The following is a 21,456-nucleotide window of genomic DNA, read 5'->3' as shown; positions in this document are numbered from 1 at the left end:
GTTGACTTTGAATCCATGATCGGCGAGTCTGGTGTTCCAATCTTCAAACATCCGTCCTGCATTCTGCTCAGACGTGGCTGTTAAAATGATATCATCAGCATATACTAGATTATAAATAACAGTGGACTGAGAATCGAGCCTTGGTGAACTCCAACGCCGATGTCAAATGCATCTGTGTTTCCAACCGTTGTGCTGACAAGAGTCTTAGTATTCGTATACATATCCATCACAAGTCGAACAAGATATTCTGGAATGAGTTGTCGAAAAGACTCCATCTGCTTGCTTCACGGGGACTCACTCAAATGCTTTTTCAAGGTCTACAAAAATGTGTGATAGCTGTTGATGCTTTGCGAGGTATTTCTCTTGCAGTTGCCGAAGGATGTGAATTGCATCAATTGTTGATTTCCCCGCCAGGAAACTAAATTGATAATTTCCGATTGTGATGCACGACGTTAATCTTCTCTCAATGATTTTTTCGACAATTTTCAGGGAGTGTTCTAACAGAGGTATACCCCGATATGATGAACAGTTCAATGAATCACCTTTGCCTTTGTATAGCAGGACTGTCATGCTATAGTTCCATTCAGTCGGCATGGAGCAATTTCTCCAGATTTCACGGCAAAGTTGTAGTAACGTTTGGATACCTGCAGTACCAGATGCTTTGATAATGTCATTTGTGAGTCCAGAGGGCCCTGCTACCTTTCCATCCTTCATAGCTTTCAGAGCTTCTGTAAGCTCCTCTACAGTGATGTCTGAAATCGGACCTTCGATGGGTGGAGCGTCAAAGTAAACATTGATGGGATTTGTTTCGTTTAACAGACGGTTGAAGTATTCTTTCTCTCCACTGTAACTTGATCTCATCTTGTTCAAGAACCATCTCATTTTTGTCGTTTTTGATACATGAGGCACCAACTATGTCTTTTTTCGTACGTTTTGCTTGTTTTGCTATACGACACAGATGTTTCATTTGTACACCTTTGCTTTTAGTGAGCCACTCTCTGCACTGATCTGTCCGAGCCAGTGCAACTTGACGTCTTGCATAGTTGTTCTTCTCACGGAAAATTTTATGGTCATCAACAGATTTGATTTTTGCCATTGCTTGTAAGCAACTTTCTTTTCAGCTATTGCATTTTGTACACTGTCATTCCACCACCAAGTGTCACGTTCATGCTGACGTTTTGTACCAGTTTTCCCACAAACTGTAGTTGCAGCGTTCATCAAAACGGTTTTGTATGTACTCCAATCTGTACTGGTTTGCGATTGGTGGTCTAACTGTGTGGCGACAATCTGTTGAAATTTTTCTCGATAAATATTGTTTATCAGCTTCCACGTTTTGATTCTCCGAGGCATTTGTTTAGTCTTATGTTTTGACAGTTCGACAACCAGGTCTGCCACAAAGAGTCTATGTTGGGCGACACATGATTCGCCTGGTATAACTTTGACATTTTTGAATAGCCGATTCGCCTGGTATAACTTTGACATTTTTGAATAGCCTTCGGTGTTGTTGCTTGACAGCGAAGAAATCAATTTGCGTGGCTGATGGTCCATTTTTGTATGTTATGAGATGTTCCAACCTCTTTCTAAAATATGTATTCAGTAAACAAAACCCGTGACTTTCAGCAAACTCAAGGATGCGGTTGCCATCTTCATTCCGGTTTCTATAGCCAGAACCGCCATGTACGTTGTCAAAACCATCTGTTTTCTCTCCAACGTGGCCATTGGGATCGCCTCCAATCAGGATTGTTTCAAATTTTGGTATTGTAGAGATGGTGTCAGAGAATGCAGCTCAGAAGTCATTTTTTCATCTCTTCTGATTCGCCTGTCTGTAGTGCGTATGCAGAAGGAATAATCATTGTTTGCTTGTCTATGCGAAGCTTGATCCACATGAGACGTGAATTAATCCTTTTAATATCCAGTACTTCTTGGGCAAGCGGTTCTCTGATAAAAATTCCAACACCATTTTTAGCCGTCTTTTGAACATTCCAGAATAGTTTATATTTTTCTTTGTCTGAGTTAACCAAACAGACACCATTCGATTTCCATCGGGTTTCCTGAAGGCAGCAGGTGTCAATCCTTCAACGCTCTATATGTATATAATAACCAAGACAAAAACTAAGAAAAAGTACAGAGCAAAGAAACCACAATTTTTTTATTGAATTTGGTAGCGTTTAATTGTCGAGTTTTTGCTGAATAAGGTGTTATAATTTTTATTACAATTAGTTTCAGTTAATCTTGTATTATTTGATTAGTCTATCTTAATTTAATTATAACTAGTGTTAAATCGACGAAATTGGACAGCTATAGTTGTGTTGATATTGTAGGATAGTCTCTGAAGTTGTATCGTTTGCTTTGAAATTCTGTTTTGTTTTGTGCTGCGCTAAATTTACAGACTCGTGAACTGAACTAAGATATTTACGTGATTAAGTGTTTTACGTGATTCAAAAGATTTTTACGTGGACTTTAATAACTTTGTGTTACAACAATGATGGGTAGAAATACAAAGAGTGCCAACAAAGCAGCTGCTTGTGAGGGCATTAATGTAGTATGTGACGGTTGTTCGGTGTCGTTCTTGGTTCCAGGCATGTTTGATGAAGCACTGACTTCAATTACAGCATTCAGAATTTTTTGTGTTGCATGTTCTGGCTTATCACCTATCGAGAAAATTGTTTCCGAAAAAATTGAAGCTGGCAACTCAGCAGTATTTGATGAGATGAAAAAAATGAACAAATTGAATAAGGATATTAAACAGCAGATTGACGCCATCAAAACGATTATTGATGAGGGTGGTGGTAAACTTTCGAGAATGGATGCTTTTGGGTCAAAACTATGCGATGAAATAACGGTTTTGAAGCGTGAAGTTGTCAAATCTCAAGTTGGTAGAAGTGTGCAAGCAATCAATGATGATGTGAAAAGTATTCGATACCAACAATCAAGATAACGACATCATCTTGTATTACAGAAATCACATGTCAACTGCATACTAAGTAGATGAAGCTATTCTTAAACATATCATCAAAAAAAATGTCACACCAACCAACCCAAATAGTAAAGTTAAACTCCGAATTTTTCACAACAATAAAAAAACGTTTCACCTAATACTGAAAAACAATTGTAGTCCTAGAGATAACTCTGTGTTAGAGCGTAATCACGTAATATATGAATTTAATTGCCCCTTTGACGGCTGTGCACGTCAACATGACTCATATATCGGGATTACTACTACCTCATTGACTAGAAGGCTTACGATGCATAAACAGAGTGGTGCTATCAAATCTCATTTGGCCTCAACACACTCAATCACTATAAGCCGCAAAATCCTCGACCACAACATTAAAGTAATATACCAGAACACCAACTACACGCATCTTAAAATTGCAGAAGCAGTCCTAATTGACATCAATAAACCTAAAATAAATATACAACAAAAAATGACAACCTCACTCCCAACCCGGCGCTTAATCAACAATGAAAACACAACACACGTTTACACGACATTTTACCCGAGATCGGGGGTGGCCGTTTGGCTACCTATGATGAAACCGAAATACCCCTCGACGCCATTCACATCTGCAACTCGACTCAGTTTCACGCAACTGACCGACTCAAACATTTAAAATTTATAATTTGAAGTTTTTTTGAAGTTTAGTCGTTATATATATATATATATATATATATATATATACACAATATTCTATAAATTCTACCGAATGTTTGACGTTAATATGTTTGTTGTACGTTTTTTCAATTTTTCTCACTAAAGTTGTTTGGAGTTAACGCTGTGTTAAAGCGTAATCACGTAATATATGAATTTAATTGCCCCTTTGACGGCTGTGCACGTCAACATGACTCATATATCGGTATTACTACTACCTCACTGACTAGAAGGCTTACGATGCATAAACAGAGTGGTGTTATCAAATCTAATTTAGACTCAACACACTCAATCACTATTAGCCGTGAAATCCTATTACCAACATATATATATATATATATATATATATATATATATATATATGTGTGTGTTGGTAATAGAACATAATTTTAATAATATAAATTCTACATGTTTGTAGTTCGTTTTTTCAATTTTTCTCACTAAAGTTTTTTGGAGAACGTTTAGTTTATTAAAATTCAAAATAAACTTATTTTCTGAATTCATGTTGCAAATAAGGCCATATTTCGATTCCGAATGAATCATCATCGGTGCAAGCTGATTTATATATGGAAATATTCACTTTGTGAAAGTGAACTTAGATGGAAATTAGGTGTCAGATATCTTTATTGGCTGGTCCATCTTCGTTGGTTTCCTTTTCTTCATCGATAGCATCATATTCCTCTTTGTCATTATTTACAATGCAAGTTTTTTTATTCTTACTTTGTTATCACCGTTTTTGTTTGCAATTGTGATGGATGTTATTTGTGGAAACATAATGGAGGGGTTGTTATTTGAATTTTGTATGCATATGGTTTAGTCTTGATGGATGATAGCTTGGAAAAATTGCAGTTAAAATTTGACAGATGGAAAAGTGTTATCGAAAAGAAAGGGTTAAAAGTAAACATTGGTAAGACGAAGGTAATGGTGAGTGGAAAAGGTGGGGAGCGAGTGATAAGTAAAATAGACCCCTGTGGGGTATGTGACAGGAGAGTGAAGGCTAACTCGGTATTGTGTATAGGATGTCAGAAGTGGGTGCATAAGAGATGTAGTGGTGTGAGGGGGGCACTGAAAAAGGTGGAAGGCACGTTCAAATGTAAGAAATGTGTTCATGGTGTGATTAATAGGACGGACGCAAGGACGGAGTTGAGTGGTGGTATTGAAAGAGTGGAAAGCTTTGTTTATTTAGGGGTTAAGCTGAACGCGGATGGAGGATGTTTGAGCGCAGTTACGGCTAAAGTTCGTGTGAGATGGATGAAATTTAGGGAACTGGGTGGGGTATTGTGTGGAAAGAAATGGTCAGTGAAGATGAAAGGGGGTATATAAAGCATGTGTGAGAGCAGCGATGGTATATGGTGGTGAAACTTGGGTGTTGAGAAGAGAGGAGGAAAGTGTACTGCAGGGGGCTGAAAGAGCTATGGTAAGGATGATGTGTGGAGTTGAAGTGAAGGATAGGAGGAGTAGTACAAAGCTGATGTCGATGATGGGACTGAATGAGGACATTGTGACATTGATAAGGAGATCGAGATTGCGATGGTATGGACATGTGTTGAGAAGGGATGAAAGGGTCGGAATTAGGCGAACGTTGGAGTTCGAGGTTGAAGGAGTGATAGGAAGAGGTCGTCCGCGACTGAGATGGAGAGAGCAGGTGGAGAAGGACAAAGTGAAAGCGGGGTTGCGTGATACTGAGGCGAGTGACAGATGTGAATGGCGTCGAGGGGTATTTCGGTTTCAGGACAGAGTGAAAGCGGGGTTGTGTGAAGATGTTGGGAGTACCTAAATGTTTTGTATGTCATTGGGTTAGAAAAGTATGACTTAGGACAGATTATTTACTAAAGTATTTCTATGGTGTCACCTCAAAGGTGCAATGTCAAGATAATGGAATTTGAAGAGTTACGACACTGAGTCATAATTTGCCATAATTTGTATCTGCCTAGATTGAGATATCAAAAATTTCGTTATGCCGCATCAAATATCTATTTAAGGCCAATATCAAAACGCAATTTAATTAAAATCATTGGAAAAAGTTGAAATAAAGATTTTTATGATTGTTTCGGCCCATTCAAACAGCCTTTAGCCTCGATGTATTCAGCATGAAGTGTTCCAACTTTATAGTCACTTTTTAGATTTACAGAGACAATAATGCTTGAAAAAATTTATCACTTATAGCTATGAAAAAATTAAAACAATAAAACAAATATACCCGTTTTCTTGAAGTAATTCAATAAGCTGCTGCTTTTGTTCTGGCAAAAATCGTGCAAATACTGTACCCCTAACGGCCAGCTGATTTGAAAACAGTCAACGATAATAATTTATTTGTATAATAATTTGGACAGTAATTTGAAAAATTGTAGAACAGACAATTAAAGAATAAACAATAAAGCATAAGAAATCATTAATTTAAAAGCGAACGTCCTTTATCTAAAAATTAAAACAATTATGACAATAATAATTTTATTAACATTACAGAAATAAAAAAATTATAAAAGGTGGATAAAAATAAAACATAACATAACAAACACTGACATATTTAACTCATTCCTAACATAATAGACATATTTAACTCTTTCCTTGTTGTTTCGACAGTAGAAATTCAAAAAAAATTCTAAAATTCATTTTGGTTTTACCAAGTAAAATCTCTTTACTTGGTGCTTTTTACTTCTTTTCTTAAACAGTTTCACTTTTGCTCCGGTGTTATCAAAACCTACTAATCTTTTCTTCAATGATGGTATATTTCCAGCCCCTTTCAAAACTGCCAACATCAATTCTTTCAAATTGTCGTCCCATATCAAACCTCTCAAACTTATATGAACTTTTGGACGTTTGGTCCACAACAGAATTCCTCCACACATTATCTTCTTTCTAATTTTTTCTCCTCTTCAGTCCGCATCTAGACCTGATTTTTCTACTAAAATAGTTATTTTCAACCTGTGCAATTTTCTCGCCAACATTTGCTTTAACCGGTTCTGGAAAGTTATTAATATCATAAATCTTTCTGCAGCCCTTGACACGATGTTATATATATTTTCTCCAACAAGTTCAAAATAAACTTACCAACCTTTTTCAAAATTTACTCCGTCTTTCTTCAAGCTCATAATCCCTCATTTCTCTACATTGGTTATCATTACATTGCAGTCATTACATACAAAATACCCAACATGTTTCAAACATCCTATCATCGTAGCATAGTTTAATCTTTTCAACTACATCACCCAGTTAACAAATCAAACTTCATCAACAGAAGTTTCTTTTATTGTTCTACTTTAACATAAAAACTTTACCAACAACCATTTATAAATCATTTTAACAGGCCTTCAAAGGCTATGCTAATGTTTGTTTGGTCTGATACCCATTAAGCAGCACACAGGCACTTCATAAAAAACATTATTATCATTAATATTAGTATCAATATCAACCTTGTCTAGAATATCTGGATAAAATTTTTTAATATTCAACCATGATTTGCCATCAACAATCAAATGATTCATTCCAAATTGCTCCACATCCAACACTTCAACTGGTAACTGCAATTAATTATATATTATTATTATTATTGATCATTTATATAGCGCTACTTTAAAAAAATCTCAAAAGCACTCACATAAATAAAAAAGTATACGAGTGAAAAATTAAAAAAAAACTAGATGTTAAACCAAAGAAAATAAATGTGTTTTCAATCTTTTGAGTCCCAAGATGCACTCCGTAATAATCTTTTCAGGTTTAAAATATGGAGACCTAAATCCAAACGTAACACTTCATCGTGGATCTCAACCGTCAAGAATTCACAACATATTAATTTTGGTTTGTTGAACACTCGTTCAAGATATGATGCGGGATTATAGTCTAAATGTGCTAGGTTTAACAGAGACATGGGTTGCATCTGATGACCCTGATATAGTCAAGTGTGATGTCACTCTACCTGGCTTCTCAGTTACTCATCAGCACAGAGGTACAAGTGTTGATAAGAAAGGAGGTGGTATTGCAATCGTCCATCGAGACTACATAGATTGTTCAAAAATCACCTAACATTCAACAACCGGCTTTGAGCTACTCGCTGTCAAGCTCCATTATACTAAACATCCGGTTCATATTTTCATCATTTATAGGCCACCTGGTCCTATTACATCTAAACTCCTACATGAATTTAATAATTAAATTAATAGTGTTATTTCGACAAACGTCAGATTCATAGTGTGCGGTGATTTTAACGCGCCTTCTCCTCAAGCATCAGTAAATGTTGAACTGTGGAAAATCATAGATGAGTTTAATCTGCTCCAACATGTTTGTCCGCCTTCACATGATAATGGCAATATCCTCGACCTGCTTATCACACCGAAAGAACATTCAATCATCGTTTCAACAGTCAATGTCTACCCAACATCGTTTTCTGATCACAGCCTCATCACCGCTTTTCGACTCAACATTACATCCAATAAGGTTACGTTCAAAAATATTAAAAAAGTAAATTGGTCAAAGTTTAACGATGACCTATTATCCTCCTCATTCTTGAATGTGATAAACACGCTGTTCATCAGTATGCATCTTATATCAACTCAATAGTTACTCAAACACTTGATAAACAGGTTCCATTAAAAACAAGGGGTTTCCGCAAAAATCTAGATTCCTATAACTTCATATCAAATGACGCCCGAAGTGCAAAAAGACACAAGCGCAAAATGGAGTGTGTATACATGAACAATAAAACTATAATCAATAAACTTAATTATGATAATGCAAAAAGGATGGCCCGGGAATAGATCCTTAAGTCCAGAGTGGATTTGTTGAGAAGTGAACTCGACAGGTCGATGAACCTGCGCGCCACTTGGCGCAACTTCAACAAACTCCTACACAGGAATCGCAACGAACCCTATATCAATAATTCTAAAACTTCATCATCGGTCGATAGCTTCAACGACTACTTCATCAGCATAATCAACAATATTTGTAAAAATATTGAACAACAATTATTGGTATCATCAGATGATGCAGGTTTAGATCATGTTACTACCTCGGCCTGCAATCATCTTCGCTTCGGGCTCTTCGATGATGTCACACCTGATGAGATCAAGAGCATCATCAAATCTTCCTGCAATAAAACATCACCAGTGGACCCTTTTCCACATCAATTATCAACAAACTGCATCAACCAAACACCTTGTCAACTACCATATTCATCCTAACGAATCTCTCATTTCATAGCCAATTTCCTGATAGCTTTAAAACAGCGCAGGTTCTCACACTCATATAAAAACAGAATTTAGGTAGGTCCGATCCATCCAATTATAGACAATATCCAATCTATTTACCATTTCAAAAATTATTGAACGGGCAGCTCTAAAGAGGCTACAGCCTTACATCTTTCAACATCCAAGTTTTACGGCTCTCCAGTCGGCTTATCGCACATGTCACTTCACAGAGACGGCTTTGTTGCACATGCTCGACCACGTGTTTAACTCCTGCAACAATAACCAGGCAACAATTCTTGACGGATTAGATTTGTCGGCGGCTTTTGACACTATCAGTCTTGACATATTGTTGAAACGTTTAAACGTCGATTTCGGTGTTGATGGATCTGCCATGTTATAGCTCTCATCCTACCTGTCTGGTCGCAGCCAATTTGTCGAAATATCGTAATATGTATCACCAGCAATTAAAAACGGAGCACACCAGGGCTAGGTCCTGGGTCCTTTTCTTTTTACGTCATATATCTCGCCAATTCACAAGATTATCAAAAGGTTCAATGTATTCTAACACCAATACGCTGATGATGCACAACTCTCAATCCCACTGGACAATAGGGAATATTCATCAAATGTGAATACCATCACTACGTGCATTGCTGCCATGGAGAGATGGTTTCTTCTTAATAAACTTTAATTCAATTCAAATAAAACAGAGGTCAGCCCACTGGGCACATTTCACTCAATTAACAAGTTACAAGACCTGACATCAATCAAGGATGGTTAGTTTTAGTGATGCTTTGAAGACACTCGGAGTTGTCCACGACAAGAAACTAACTTTTTTCAGAACATATTTCATCAATAGCAAAAGCTTATAATTATCATATTAAGAAAATACAGACAGTTTTTGTCAATCGATCTGACTGGGAATCAGGCACGTTGCTTGTTATTGTCCAAACTTGATTATTGTAATTCAAAGAAGCAGGAAACACGTCTACAAAGGCTTATGAATCGGGCTGTCAGAGTTGTCCTCAGTATTTGATACACCACCTCATCGTCTAACATCTGCAACATCGAATTTAAAAATATATATTGATAACACTGATTACTTATCAAACGGCGTTAGTTAACTAGGAAGTTAACTAACGCCGAACATGCTGTGATTTTCATCAATAATTGCATTTCTGACAATCTTAATCCAATATATATATACATATATATATATATATATACAATATATATATATATACAATATATATATATACAATATATATATATATACAATATATATATATATATATATATATATGCGGCCCTCCAAAGATAAAATCAATGCGGCCCTCACACCATAAAATTTGACCACCTCCATCCAGTTGCTTCGCTAACAAAACCATATCCTGTTTAGTTTTTTTTTGTTCAAAATAAAGAGACACATCTTCGAAAAATAAAAAATTCGGTAAAAATAAAAAATTCGGTAATTCGGTAAATTCGGACCTTATGGCAAAGCCCCGATGTTGTTTAGCCAACTGACCGTATTTGTGATCAATCTTTAGATTTTTTGCATTGTTATTACACATTCAAATTCATGCAACCTTTTTTCTAGGCCCGTTTGTTATATGCTAAACTGTTTTTAGAGTGATTTCATATTTAAAAAAGAAAACAAAAAACAATTTTGAAATCAGTGTCGCCCTAATGTTACTTTATGGGTGACGCACAAAAACACCTGTTGGCACATTAAAAATATAGTTTAAAATTGTTAAATAAATTTTAAATACAGACAAAAACAACGGATATTCAAATCACTAAATATTTGGGAAAAACCTTTTACTACCTGGGTTTAATAGCCAAAAATTTCCCAGTGAATACAAACTAACCTTCTTGTGTTTTAAATCTTCACATAAGTTGAATTCGACGTCTACTGGATTTGAAGGCGTTGGTGCTCTTGCAGAGACAAGGACAGCTTTGTCATTTTTTTCAATCATTTCACAGTCACGAGCCACACTCAGTGCGGTTAAGATATTGTCACCTGGCAATATCAATTTCAGGAATTCATATATAGATATTTTCAAGCAACAAACTAGCGATGATTAACATAAAAAAAACTTAGCTTAACTTAGTTAAAAAAAATAGATAAAAATTAGCTCATTAACCTGAAAAAAATTCGAACTCACTGTTAAAATTTAGAAAACAGTTGCAAACTATGAATTTGAACAAATTATAAAGCTCTTTACATAAGTATATTAAATATATGTAACCGATTTGAAGAATATCTTTTTCAACTTACCAGTGACCATGATAGTTCTGATGTGTGCATCTTTTAATTTTCTAATTACTGATGTCGATTCAGGCTTTAAACGATTTTCCAAAACTAACAATCCCAAAAAGATTAAATTTGATTCAACGGCTTCCCTTTTAATAAAAGAACTTATTTTAATCTTATGAAATGATAAAATTATTGGAAAAAAATACCTTTCCATTCTTTGGATTTTTACATAAGATAATTTATAGAGCGTTTTGTAAGCAAAACCTATAACTCTGAAACCTTGCTTGGTGTAGAACATCAAAACTTCTTGAAAATTGCAAGGCACTTTTATGAAACATTAAAATTAAATGAGATTTTTTGAAATAGAAAAAACATTTTAGGAATTGCTAAATTAATTAACACCTGAAGAGGGTTCACAAAAAGTAACAATTATCTCGGGCGAGCCTTTAACAAAACAATGCACAGGATCACATCCTAGCTCCCTCACTACAACAGACATTCTTTGCATTTTTGAAGAAAACGTGAACATACGCAATATTCCGACTTGATATGGCAAAACCTAATTAATAAAATATTCAAAAAAATTACACAATTGTAGTTGTATCGATTTCAAAAATTTAATTTTTTCTAAAAATTTGTTTCGTCCCTTAGTAGCTTGAGTTAAAACACCGACTTAATGCATTTACTATCTAATACCAATGAAAGATCGCCATAAAAGTCCGCGCTGACCTCTGGGGTGTTGAAACCAGCAGATTCTGTAACAATGTCAGGATTTTTAGGATGAACAATGGTAGGAGTCATAACATCGTACTTTGATTCGTCACTACCAGATTCTTCCAAATCCTTCAAACATTTTTAAATAACAGGCAATAATCAATGACATTAAATATTGCTAAAAATCCAAAACAACTGATACACGAAACACATTCTATTTTCAAGCTTTCAAACGAAGCATTTAGTTCTGAACTTTAAATGCTTATGCTTCAAGTTCATCATATTTTCCCGAACCTCAACTTTTACTTAGATTAAAAACTTTGAAAAATTTGTAAGGATAAGGATAATCGTCAAAATATGAATTAACTTACTACCACTTGAGAGCTGGTTAAACTATACAGCGTATTATATATAAGTGCTTAATGTAAGCAAGTATATTGATGTGTTTGTATGTAAGTACCAGTGATATATCACATCTCAATTAATAACTAATGACTAATTTTATCTATTCCCTAACTAAGCAAAAAACGAAACTGCTTTTTCATACACTTATCTACGTTCGATCATAGCGATATAAAACGTCATCTCTATCTCCCAATTGATCCCTTTTGCCACAAAATTTTTTTCTGGAATGTAAGATGCTAAATTTAAGAAATAAAAGTTTCAGATTTGAATCTTTATTAAGCTTTGCTAATTCTCATTAGATTTTATTAAACACCCCAACGTTAAAACTGCTGCTCCATAATTTTTCTTTATGAATTTGACCATTCACCGTCTAAAACAATTTAATTTTTTATCCAACTCTCAAGCAGTATATACATAATCATGAATGCTAAATACTAATAATTGAATGATGCGGTGCAACCTGAAAAGATGAATTTCAACAAAAAGCATTAAATTTAAACTTCTCGAAAGCAAAAAGTAAAAATAATAATGTTAGACAAACCCAGTTAGTAGCTTGAAACATCTTCAAATCAAGAGGGTCTCCAACTATGTGTCCATCAATTATTGTTAATGAATGACATGTAGCCATAGCAACCAAGAGCGGATCTTTTTTGTCTAGTTTAAAAAGTTGCTGCTCTTCTTTTGCAAATTTGCTACAATTCATAATAAATAAAAACAATCAACGTAATTTGCATTAACAGTGACATTAAGGCATTAATATATGGATTAAATTAACCACAAAAAGGTAAATATATTAAATTTTTGTGCATGAAATTCTTACTTTCCATTAATAACTGGAACAACACACATGAAATCCAAGCCTTCTTCTGTAAGTGTTCCAGTTTTATCAAAACAAAATGCATTTATCGCCCCGCACAAATTGATTGCGGAAGGATTGATGCAAAATATCTGTGACTGTTTCAATCTTTTTTGAGCAAAAACGATGCCAACTGTCATGGCTGCTGGAAGAGCAGGAGGAATAACAATAGTCACTAGATCAAGTGACCTTATGATAATTAATGACAGAGACTCTCCTTTCTTAACCTTAATAAAAAAAGTTTAAGCGTTAAGTTCATAATTAATGACAGAGACTCTCCTTTCTTAACCTTAATAAAAAAAGTTTAAGCGTTAAGTTCAAAAACAAAGAAAAAATGAGTTTATGTATAAAACCGAACAAAACAAACCATAAGAACGATTGTGTAAATCATGCCAATGCATGCTACAAGAGCGAGAACTCCAACAAATTTAAAGGCATCCTTTGTAAATTTAAAGTCTAAGGGTTTGGGAAACATTATAGATCGAACCAGCTCTCCCTTAGCTGTGTAGAAACCTTTAAACATATTTGGGACAAAGCTAAAATTACCATGTCAGAATGTTATAGAAATTTTTTATAGAAATCCAACAAACCTGTTCTCATGACAACTGCCTTTACTTTTTTATTATCATAATAACGTGTTTGCATAACATGTGTCCCACAGAACAAAATGTGCTTAGAATGATCATTTGAATTGAATACTCCTTCGCCAGGTAAAGGGGTTTTTGTTAACGGAACACTTTCACCTTCAATTTTAACAATTTATTCATTTAATTACAGAATTATGGGCGCAGAAAATAAAATTTCCCTGAGCTCATCTGAAAATAAAACATTGGAGGTTCGTGTGTGGGGAAAGTAAATTAAGAAAAAAAATACAAGTACAAATAAAACGTTAGTAAAACGTTTACGCAACATTTTAAACAACCAATATTATTAATTTTTGTTGAGAATCTAGTTGAGCAGTTTGAACTATTTTGCAAATACAATTTATGACATGAGGGTGAAATTACAACTACTAAAATCTACGAACGGTTTCACGCTATTTGATTTTTGACCCGAAGTAGCATAAACCAAAATGAAGAAAATAAGCGACTTCTACATTAATTATTAACATTAACATAATATGGAAACCCTATTCGAATGATCACCAATCACATATTCACTATCTTTTATGTGTGTGCGTATAATGAATGTTGTGTGCACCAAATTAAACCAATTATAACGTTAGTAACAATAGTCGTGTCACGTTAAAAAAAAACAAGGATTAAAGAAAAGATATAAGAATATGTCAGTACTAGCAACAAAATTTTAACTAAATTCAAAAAATATATTCAATATGTAAACTCTGATTTCTTTTATAGATGTTAATAAAAACTTCTAATAGTAGCCTAGTAGCAAAATATAAAAAAAGTTGGACAAATTATTTTTAAAAAATGTGAGAATTACAATTGCTTTACCTGTGAGCATGCTTTCATTGACGATACAATTGCCAGTTATGAGGACCGCATCGCACTGCATGACGCAACCACTTGGAGGTATTTCAATAAGATCACCGGGAACCAAAATATCGGAAGTAACGGATTCAAAATCTAGCAAAATTAGAAAAACGGTATGTTAAGCAAATAAGTATAAAGTGATTTTGTTATAAAAATCATTTTTCAACAACGTATATATATATATATATATATATATATATATATATATATATATATATATATATATATATATATATATATAATTAACTGTCAGAAATGCAAGTATTGATGAAAATTTATTTTTTATTTGCCATTTTATTTATTTGAACTGCAATTTAGCTTGTTTTTGGTCAGACTGGGTAAAGGGTCCGTTGAGCCCTCTGGTCAGTTACGTTAATAAATAAAATTAAATAAATAAATCACAGCATGCTCGGTTCGGTGTTAGTTAACTTCCTGTTTAACATTTCGATTATTCTAACGATTGATCGTAAATTATTTTTGAGTTTCTTGAGTTCAAAACCAAAATTTTTTGTTTATTTTATGCATAATAGATCAAAAAAGGTTTTTTCGGTATTCTCAATACCATCTTCGGTGTTCGAATTGATACGCAGTGTATGTAGCCAGATGCTCATATATATATATATATATTGTGTCTCGACTCTACTTTGTTGATTCCTTGTTTGTTCAAAGTGAATACTTAACGCTCATTTAATTAGTTTTACAAACTTCAACTTCGTTTAATATAACACTTGTACGTGTTTTCACTCCAGAAATAGACGAACTGCATTCCAGGTTTTTAAAGGAGGTGAGAAACGAAATAGGAGCCACTCTAACCTTAGTTCGACTCCATCTTGAATTCTGCGCTCAAGTTTGGAGTCCTGATCTGCAAAAAAACAAGGACATTTTGGAAAAAGTACAGCGGAGAGAAACAAAGATGATCGGAGGACTTAAAAATCTTGAATAAAAAGATAGATTGAAAGAATGTGGATTGACAACAGTGGAAACAAGAAGATGCTGAGAAGATCTGATACAGGCAAACAAATTGATTAACAAGAAAGAAGCCGTTTACCAGATTTTTCAACGAGGCCGCAGAAACTCTCCAAAAAATAGATAGTGCCGTCAAGCAGATTCTTCAGCAGCAGAGTGGTAAACACCTGGAATGATCTGAATGATGAGACGGTCTCCGCGGAATCAATTAACAGTTTCAAGATTAAACTCAGGAAGCTAGGATATTAGGACACTTATCTCGCAGTGATTCTCACACAGACTCTAATGAATTAAATCACTTTAAACCCTGTAATACTATGCTATCTTGAAACAAATTGTGTAAAAATGCAAAGCTGATGTTCTTGTACTCTCTATTTTCTCCATATCTTATATATGGTAATGTATTGTGGAGATCAACATATAAGTATTTGATTAAATTTTTTGAATTATTTAATTAATATTTGTTTTAATATCATATTTATATTATAAAAAATTGAATTCATGACACTCTTTAATTTCTGCACATTTAGTTAAGGTGGTTAGCACATACTTTGTACCATGATCTCCTGTGCATTTTTATTTTGCTAAATAAATACTGGAAATGAATACTATTAATGTGTTCATGGTGTGATTAATAGGACGGACGCAAGGACGGGGTTGAGTGATGGTATTGAAAGAGTGGAAAGCTTTGTTTACTTAGGGGATAAGCTGAATGCGGATGGAGGATGTTTGAGCGCAGTTACGGCTAGAGTTCGTGTGGGATGGATGAAATTTAGGGAACTGGGTGGGGTATTGTGTGGAAAGAAATGGTCAGTGAAGATGAAAGGGAGGGTATATAAAGCATGTGTGAGAGCAGCGATGATATATGGTGGTGAAACTTGGGTGTTGAGGAGAGAGGAGGAAAGTGTACTGCAGAGGGCTGAAAGAGCTATGGTGAGGATGATGTGTGGGGTTAAAGTGAAGGATAGGAGGAGTAGTACAGAGCTGATGTCAATGATGGGACTGAATGAGGACATTGTGACATTGATAAGGAGATCGAGATTGCGGTGGTATGGACATATGTTGAGAAGGGATGAAAGGGTCGGGATTAGGCGAGCGTTGGAGTTCGAGGTTGAAGGAGTGGTAGGAAGGGGTCGTCCGCGATTGGGATGGAGAGAGCAGGTGGAGAAGGACAGGGTGAAAGCGGGGTTGCGTGATACTGAGGCGAGTGACAGATGTGGATGGAGTCGAGGGGTATTTCGGTTTCATCATAGGTAGCCAAGCGGCAACCCCCGATCTCGGGGAAAATGCCGTCTAAACGTGTGTTTGTTTTTTGTTTGTAAATAAATACTGGAAAAAATGGCTAGCAGCTACAGGCCAATTCATTCATTTCATTTCAAAAATTATTGAAAAAAATAATCGTCAAGCAACTGTTAAATTATCTTCCAAAAATTTCGCTGATACCAAAGTAACAATCAGGATTTCAGAAACCTTACTCAACAGGGACGGCCTTGTTGAAGGCACTTACACATGTTTGCGATGATTGCTCTACAAGAAGTTAGTGCAGCATTTCATACTGTCGATCATAAAATTCTATTAAACAGACTAAGAACATCGTAAGGTATAGACGGTTTAGCTCTCAACTGGTTTAAATTGTACCTATTATCAAGAATCCAAACGGTTGATGTGGGCATCAACAGTTCAGTCGTTGCAAGTTCGAATCTGACGCGTGGAGTTTCTGCCAAATCTTATACCAAAAACTGCACATTGAAACCTACACATTTATAAATTATTTAGATCTTCCATTCTCTCACATAGTTGCCTTACTAAAATCCGTAGGCCCTTTTTGCCATAGTCCTACTTTTCCTACAAATCTTTTTCATTCTCCGCCATAAACACAAGGTGGTCAGCATTCAAAATTTCCTGTTAGCCAACCTCTGATATCTTTACCAAGCATCTCGATTACGAGTCTTGATGCAGAACAATCTGGACATCAAAACAATTTTCTAAACTAATGTCAATCTTTACCGCAAAACTTTCAATTCATTTTCAAATTAGTAATTGTAAAAACTGATACAACACTTCATAAAAAAATTCAATTTTGTCATTACTATTCAAAATTATATTTTGATTGAAGTAAATGATTACAAAGAATATACTCGAGAGACAGCGACTGACCTTGAATGTCTTTTCTATATACAGATACCACTTCCGAAGGTGACAAAGTATGTTTCAAGGCTCGTTGCATCTTGATGTTTTATCGAAAAAAATTAATCAATTTTTATATTTATATCAACATTGCTTAACTGCTGTATTCATTTCGTCATCATGATTAGACATTTGAAACATGAAAAACATATTGTGTGGGTTTATATAAAAATAGATTCCCGTTACACAAATTATTTTCATACCTTCCTTTTTAAAACGTTCATTCAATTTTAAATGTTCTGTTTTATACCATGATATGATATATTTCAATTTGAAATTCGAAGTTACTTCGTTTCCATTAACAAGTTGATAATATATCATCGCATAATGCTTAGTCACAAAAAAATCAAATTTAGCAAATTTAGCAAAAATATTCAATGACAAATTCTAAATTTTTCGATAAATCTATCACTACAATTTATATAGGGATATTTCAATAGTGTTTAAAAACGCTTTTTAACAATTTAACAACATAGTTATTTGGCTGAGTGAGTGCGACATAACGCGACAAATACTTTTGTGAATTATTGCGATGTTGAACCATTTAGTTAGTTATTACTCCTTGCCTTCCTATCTTAACTCCTTCCACCCTACCTACCATCAGCCGATACATATAAAAAGCAATTCAACACGCCAACACTTTTAAAATGTAATTTTCAATAGGACAAAAAAGATTGAAACTTGATCAATGCCTACTAATTTGTATTATTAGTAAATTGCATGAATTAAAAAAAAACATTCTAAATTATTGTACTTTGTTTTACAAATCTCGAGTACAAATTAACATTAGCTAGTTTAGAGATACTAAAATTGTATTGAAATTGTTTAAACAAGAATTGAAAATTAAATAAACTGATGCCGAAATCTGCTGAAACTATCACGGAAAGTTTGCTTAAATTTCAGCTTCAATAAAGACATTTGAATAAATATTAAAAAACTGGATTGAGGCAACTTACTGATCTGGTTTGACGAACTGAAACCCCTAAAGAAATGATGCACGTGATGACAATACATGAGGCATAAAATTCATAATCATCGGCGTACCAGAGTATGATGCTGAACAGTTGAAAAACATAAAATGGATTGAGAGCCTGTTCAAATATAAAAATAAAATTTTAAAAACTGCTAATTTTTAGTGACAAATAATGATAATGTCATTTATAAAGTGCCGTGGGAGGCGAAAGAACAATATGACAGTAAATAAACGACATGTAATGATAATCAAAATAAAGTATAAAAACAAAAAATTTTATAAAACTACTGTCGGATCTCCGTATAACAAATTTAACGGTTCCATGGAAAAAATTCGTAATATAGAAATTTCGTTATATAGAATTTTCTGGAAAAATTCCACATTGCCTAAAAGATGTTTATATGCTATATATTTATGAAAAACCATCTTATAATTATTTATTTTAATAACAGAAAGTACAATAACAAAACATGCTAAATGAAAAAATTTTAAGTAGCCTTATTGATTGAGATTGTCAAAAGAAATGCAACAAAATGAGTATTGAAATAAGGTGAATACATTTGCAGAGAATGAACAATTGGTTAAAAGTGCTGAACTCCAAAAACATGAATGAGTGAAATAAAAATGAACGTTTCCAGACATCAACATTAAACAACGCAAGTGCACCAAGTAAGGAACTAGATATGGAGGTTAATAAAAGCAATGGCAAAATTGAATCCTGGCTTCACTAATATACTACCAATAAAATTATTAATATCAATCAATAAAATATAAAATTATTGATATAAAAAATTATTATTAATATTAATGACATACTTCGGTAAGAAAAAGTTTATACACAGGTGTGACATGAGCAATGATGTTGTTGAAGCCATAAATATTCCTCCAGCGTGACTCTTCTTCTTGTGAATGTCCTTTAGAAAGATGAAATTGAGAGCAGAAGCGTTCACCATCCAGGCCCCTTTAAAAACATCAACCAAAAATTTTGCAACTGAGGTTATCCGTTTACAGCAAAAAACAAGGCAAGTAAATAAATTTTTAAAAACCTGAGCTTTTGAAACATTTGCAATTCATCGTTCCAAATGTATTTGATTTTTTTGTGGAGAAAATATTTGTGGTTGATCATTTTCTGTTAAATTGATAAGCGTTTAAATATATAACAATCTTTACAACGAACGTTCAACACCTTGTTGAATAGCAAATTAGAAAAAAGAGCAGCACAAAAAATAATGAAACATAATGTTTTTATAATTATTTACAGCAAATATTTTAACATGTATATTGTCAGAATTATGAAATAATGCTGACTAAAAATACTGCAAAATTTTCAACGCGAAATTTATTCACTCGATAGGGGGCATGGTGCAAGTTAATTTACTCGATAGGTGACAACGTATTTTTTTTGTTTTGCAATTTAGATGACGTCATAAATTATTATAAATTATTTTAAAATTTAATTAATACTTTTTCTGATTAATTGGACATGCCTTGTAGATTTTTATGTTTTAAAACACCCGAAACAAAATCTTATTTTGTTTTGATAAGGAAGGGTGTGAAAAGACTTAGAGGGAGTCCGCTCTGGGTTGACTAGTGAGGCAGCTTCGAATAATCAGTGCCTCTTCTGGTCCCTAAGAGACTTAACGCGTGATTCTATGCTCATTGGCATAGTTTCAGAAACGCCTTAAGTTCTCAAAAGTGGATTCAATACGAGACTCTATGCTCATTGGCATAGTCTCGCACGCGTACTGAAGACACAATTTGTTACCAGTGTTGTTCTGACTCTTGTTGTCTTGTGTTGGTCGTGCGAAAGCCGATCAGACTTGACGGCCCAGTGAAAACAGGCCAGGGTTGTGCGAAAGCCGACCGACTGACAGACAGGCCCAGTGAAAACAGGCCCTTGGTCGTGCGAAAGCCGATCAGACTTGACGGCCCAGTGAAAACAGGCCAGGGTTGTGCGAAAGCCGACCGACTGACAGACCGGCCCAGTGAAAACAGGCCTTGGGTTCTGTGAAAACGAATCCGCCTCGTTGTTTTGTTTCTTGTGCTATTTGTGGACCTAGGGTTCTTTGCTGGATTCTATACTCATTGGTATAGTTTCACACGCAGCTTGGAATTTCCATAGGCTCCGATTTTTGTAATTTATTTTCTTTTATTTATTGGAGTTGTATCGACATCACCATCGGATACACACGTCGAAGTCGTACGATTAAAACGCCAAGAAACATATTCCAAGTTGAAGACCCAACAAGAAGAGTTCTAATTCCTGTATTCCAGTTTGTTCATTGACATTTACATTCTTTTAGAGTTCATTAGTTCAATTCCTTTTATTTACTTCCGTCGATTAATAAAATTGTTATCGAATATTTTTTACGCGTTTGTGTGTTACTCAGTAAAATCATATAATTCGAAAAAGCCCAGTGCCACACAGGACTGGTCGAACTCACGATAAAAATATACACAAAAATTATTGTCGGACCATACAAAAATTCCCTGAGAAAGATAGAGGAGGAGATTACTTCCTCTTATCGTTTTGATTTATTATTATTTAAAATTTCCGACAATTGGCGCCCAACGTGGGGCCTTGTCACCCTTTTAAAAATCCTCCTCCTCCTCATATCATTATTATTTATTATTTTAAAATTTCCGACAATATCAAGCTAGCTGAACAACTTTAACAATGAATTATATCGATTTATTAAATTAGTTATTTCAACGTTTATTTTTTATTCTGGTTGAAAATGCAAGAAAAATGTGATAGAAAGTTAAAAGA

The 21,456-nt window shown here is 34.4% G+C and overlaps 1 protein-coding gene across 1 annotated transcript in view; it reads right to left on the bottom strand.

The window, feature by feature from the left end:
* Positions 1-19,812, bottom strand: part of HELRODRAFT_89193 (hypothetical protein) — a gene marked incomplete at both ends in the record, with an annotated part of 28,684 nt that extends 8,872 nt beyond the window's left edge. The window contains 16 exons of the mRNA XM_009030395.1: positions 5,853-5,932; positions 7,066-7,160; positions 10,700-10,855; positions 11,114-11,238; positions 11,299-11,416; positions 11,495-11,651; positions 11,855-11,935; positions 12,753-12,903; positions 13,032-13,294; positions 13,435-13,580; positions 13,658-13,810; positions 14,522-14,653; positions 17,684-17,753; positions 18,670-18,804; positions 19,503-19,647; positions 19,733-19,812. Of these exons, the coding sequence (XP_009028643.1) occupies positions 5,853-5,932; positions 7,066-7,160; positions 10,700-10,855; positions 11,114-11,238; positions 11,299-11,416; positions 11,495-11,651; positions 11,855-11,935; positions 12,753-12,903; positions 13,032-13,294; positions 13,435-13,580; positions 13,658-13,810; positions 14,522-14,653; positions 17,684-17,753; positions 18,670-18,804; positions 19,503-19,647; positions 19,733-19,812 (2,087 nt within the window). The remainder of the gene's footprint in view (positions 1-5,852; positions 5,933-7,065; positions 7,161-10,699; positions 10,856-11,113; positions 11,239-11,298; positions 11,417-11,494; positions 11,652-11,854; positions 11,936-12,752; positions 12,904-13,031; positions 13,295-13,434; positions 13,581-13,657; positions 13,811-14,521; positions 14,654-17,683; positions 17,754-18,669; positions 18,805-19,502; positions 19,648-19,732) is intronic.
* Positions 19,813-21,456: the final 1,644 nt, after the last annotated feature.

The sequence above is a fragment of the Helobdella robusta genome (assembly GCF_000326865.2).
Source record: "Helobdella robusta unplaced genomic scaffold HELROscaffold_68, whole genome shotgun sequence".
In the NCBI taxonomy this organism is placed as follows: Eukaryota; Metazoa; Annelida; class Clitellata; order Rhynchobdellida; family Glossiphoniidae; genus Helobdella; species Helobdella robusta.
Note: the sequence above shows the minus strand (reverse complement) of the source record. Positions and strands in the feature narration are given on the sequence as shown.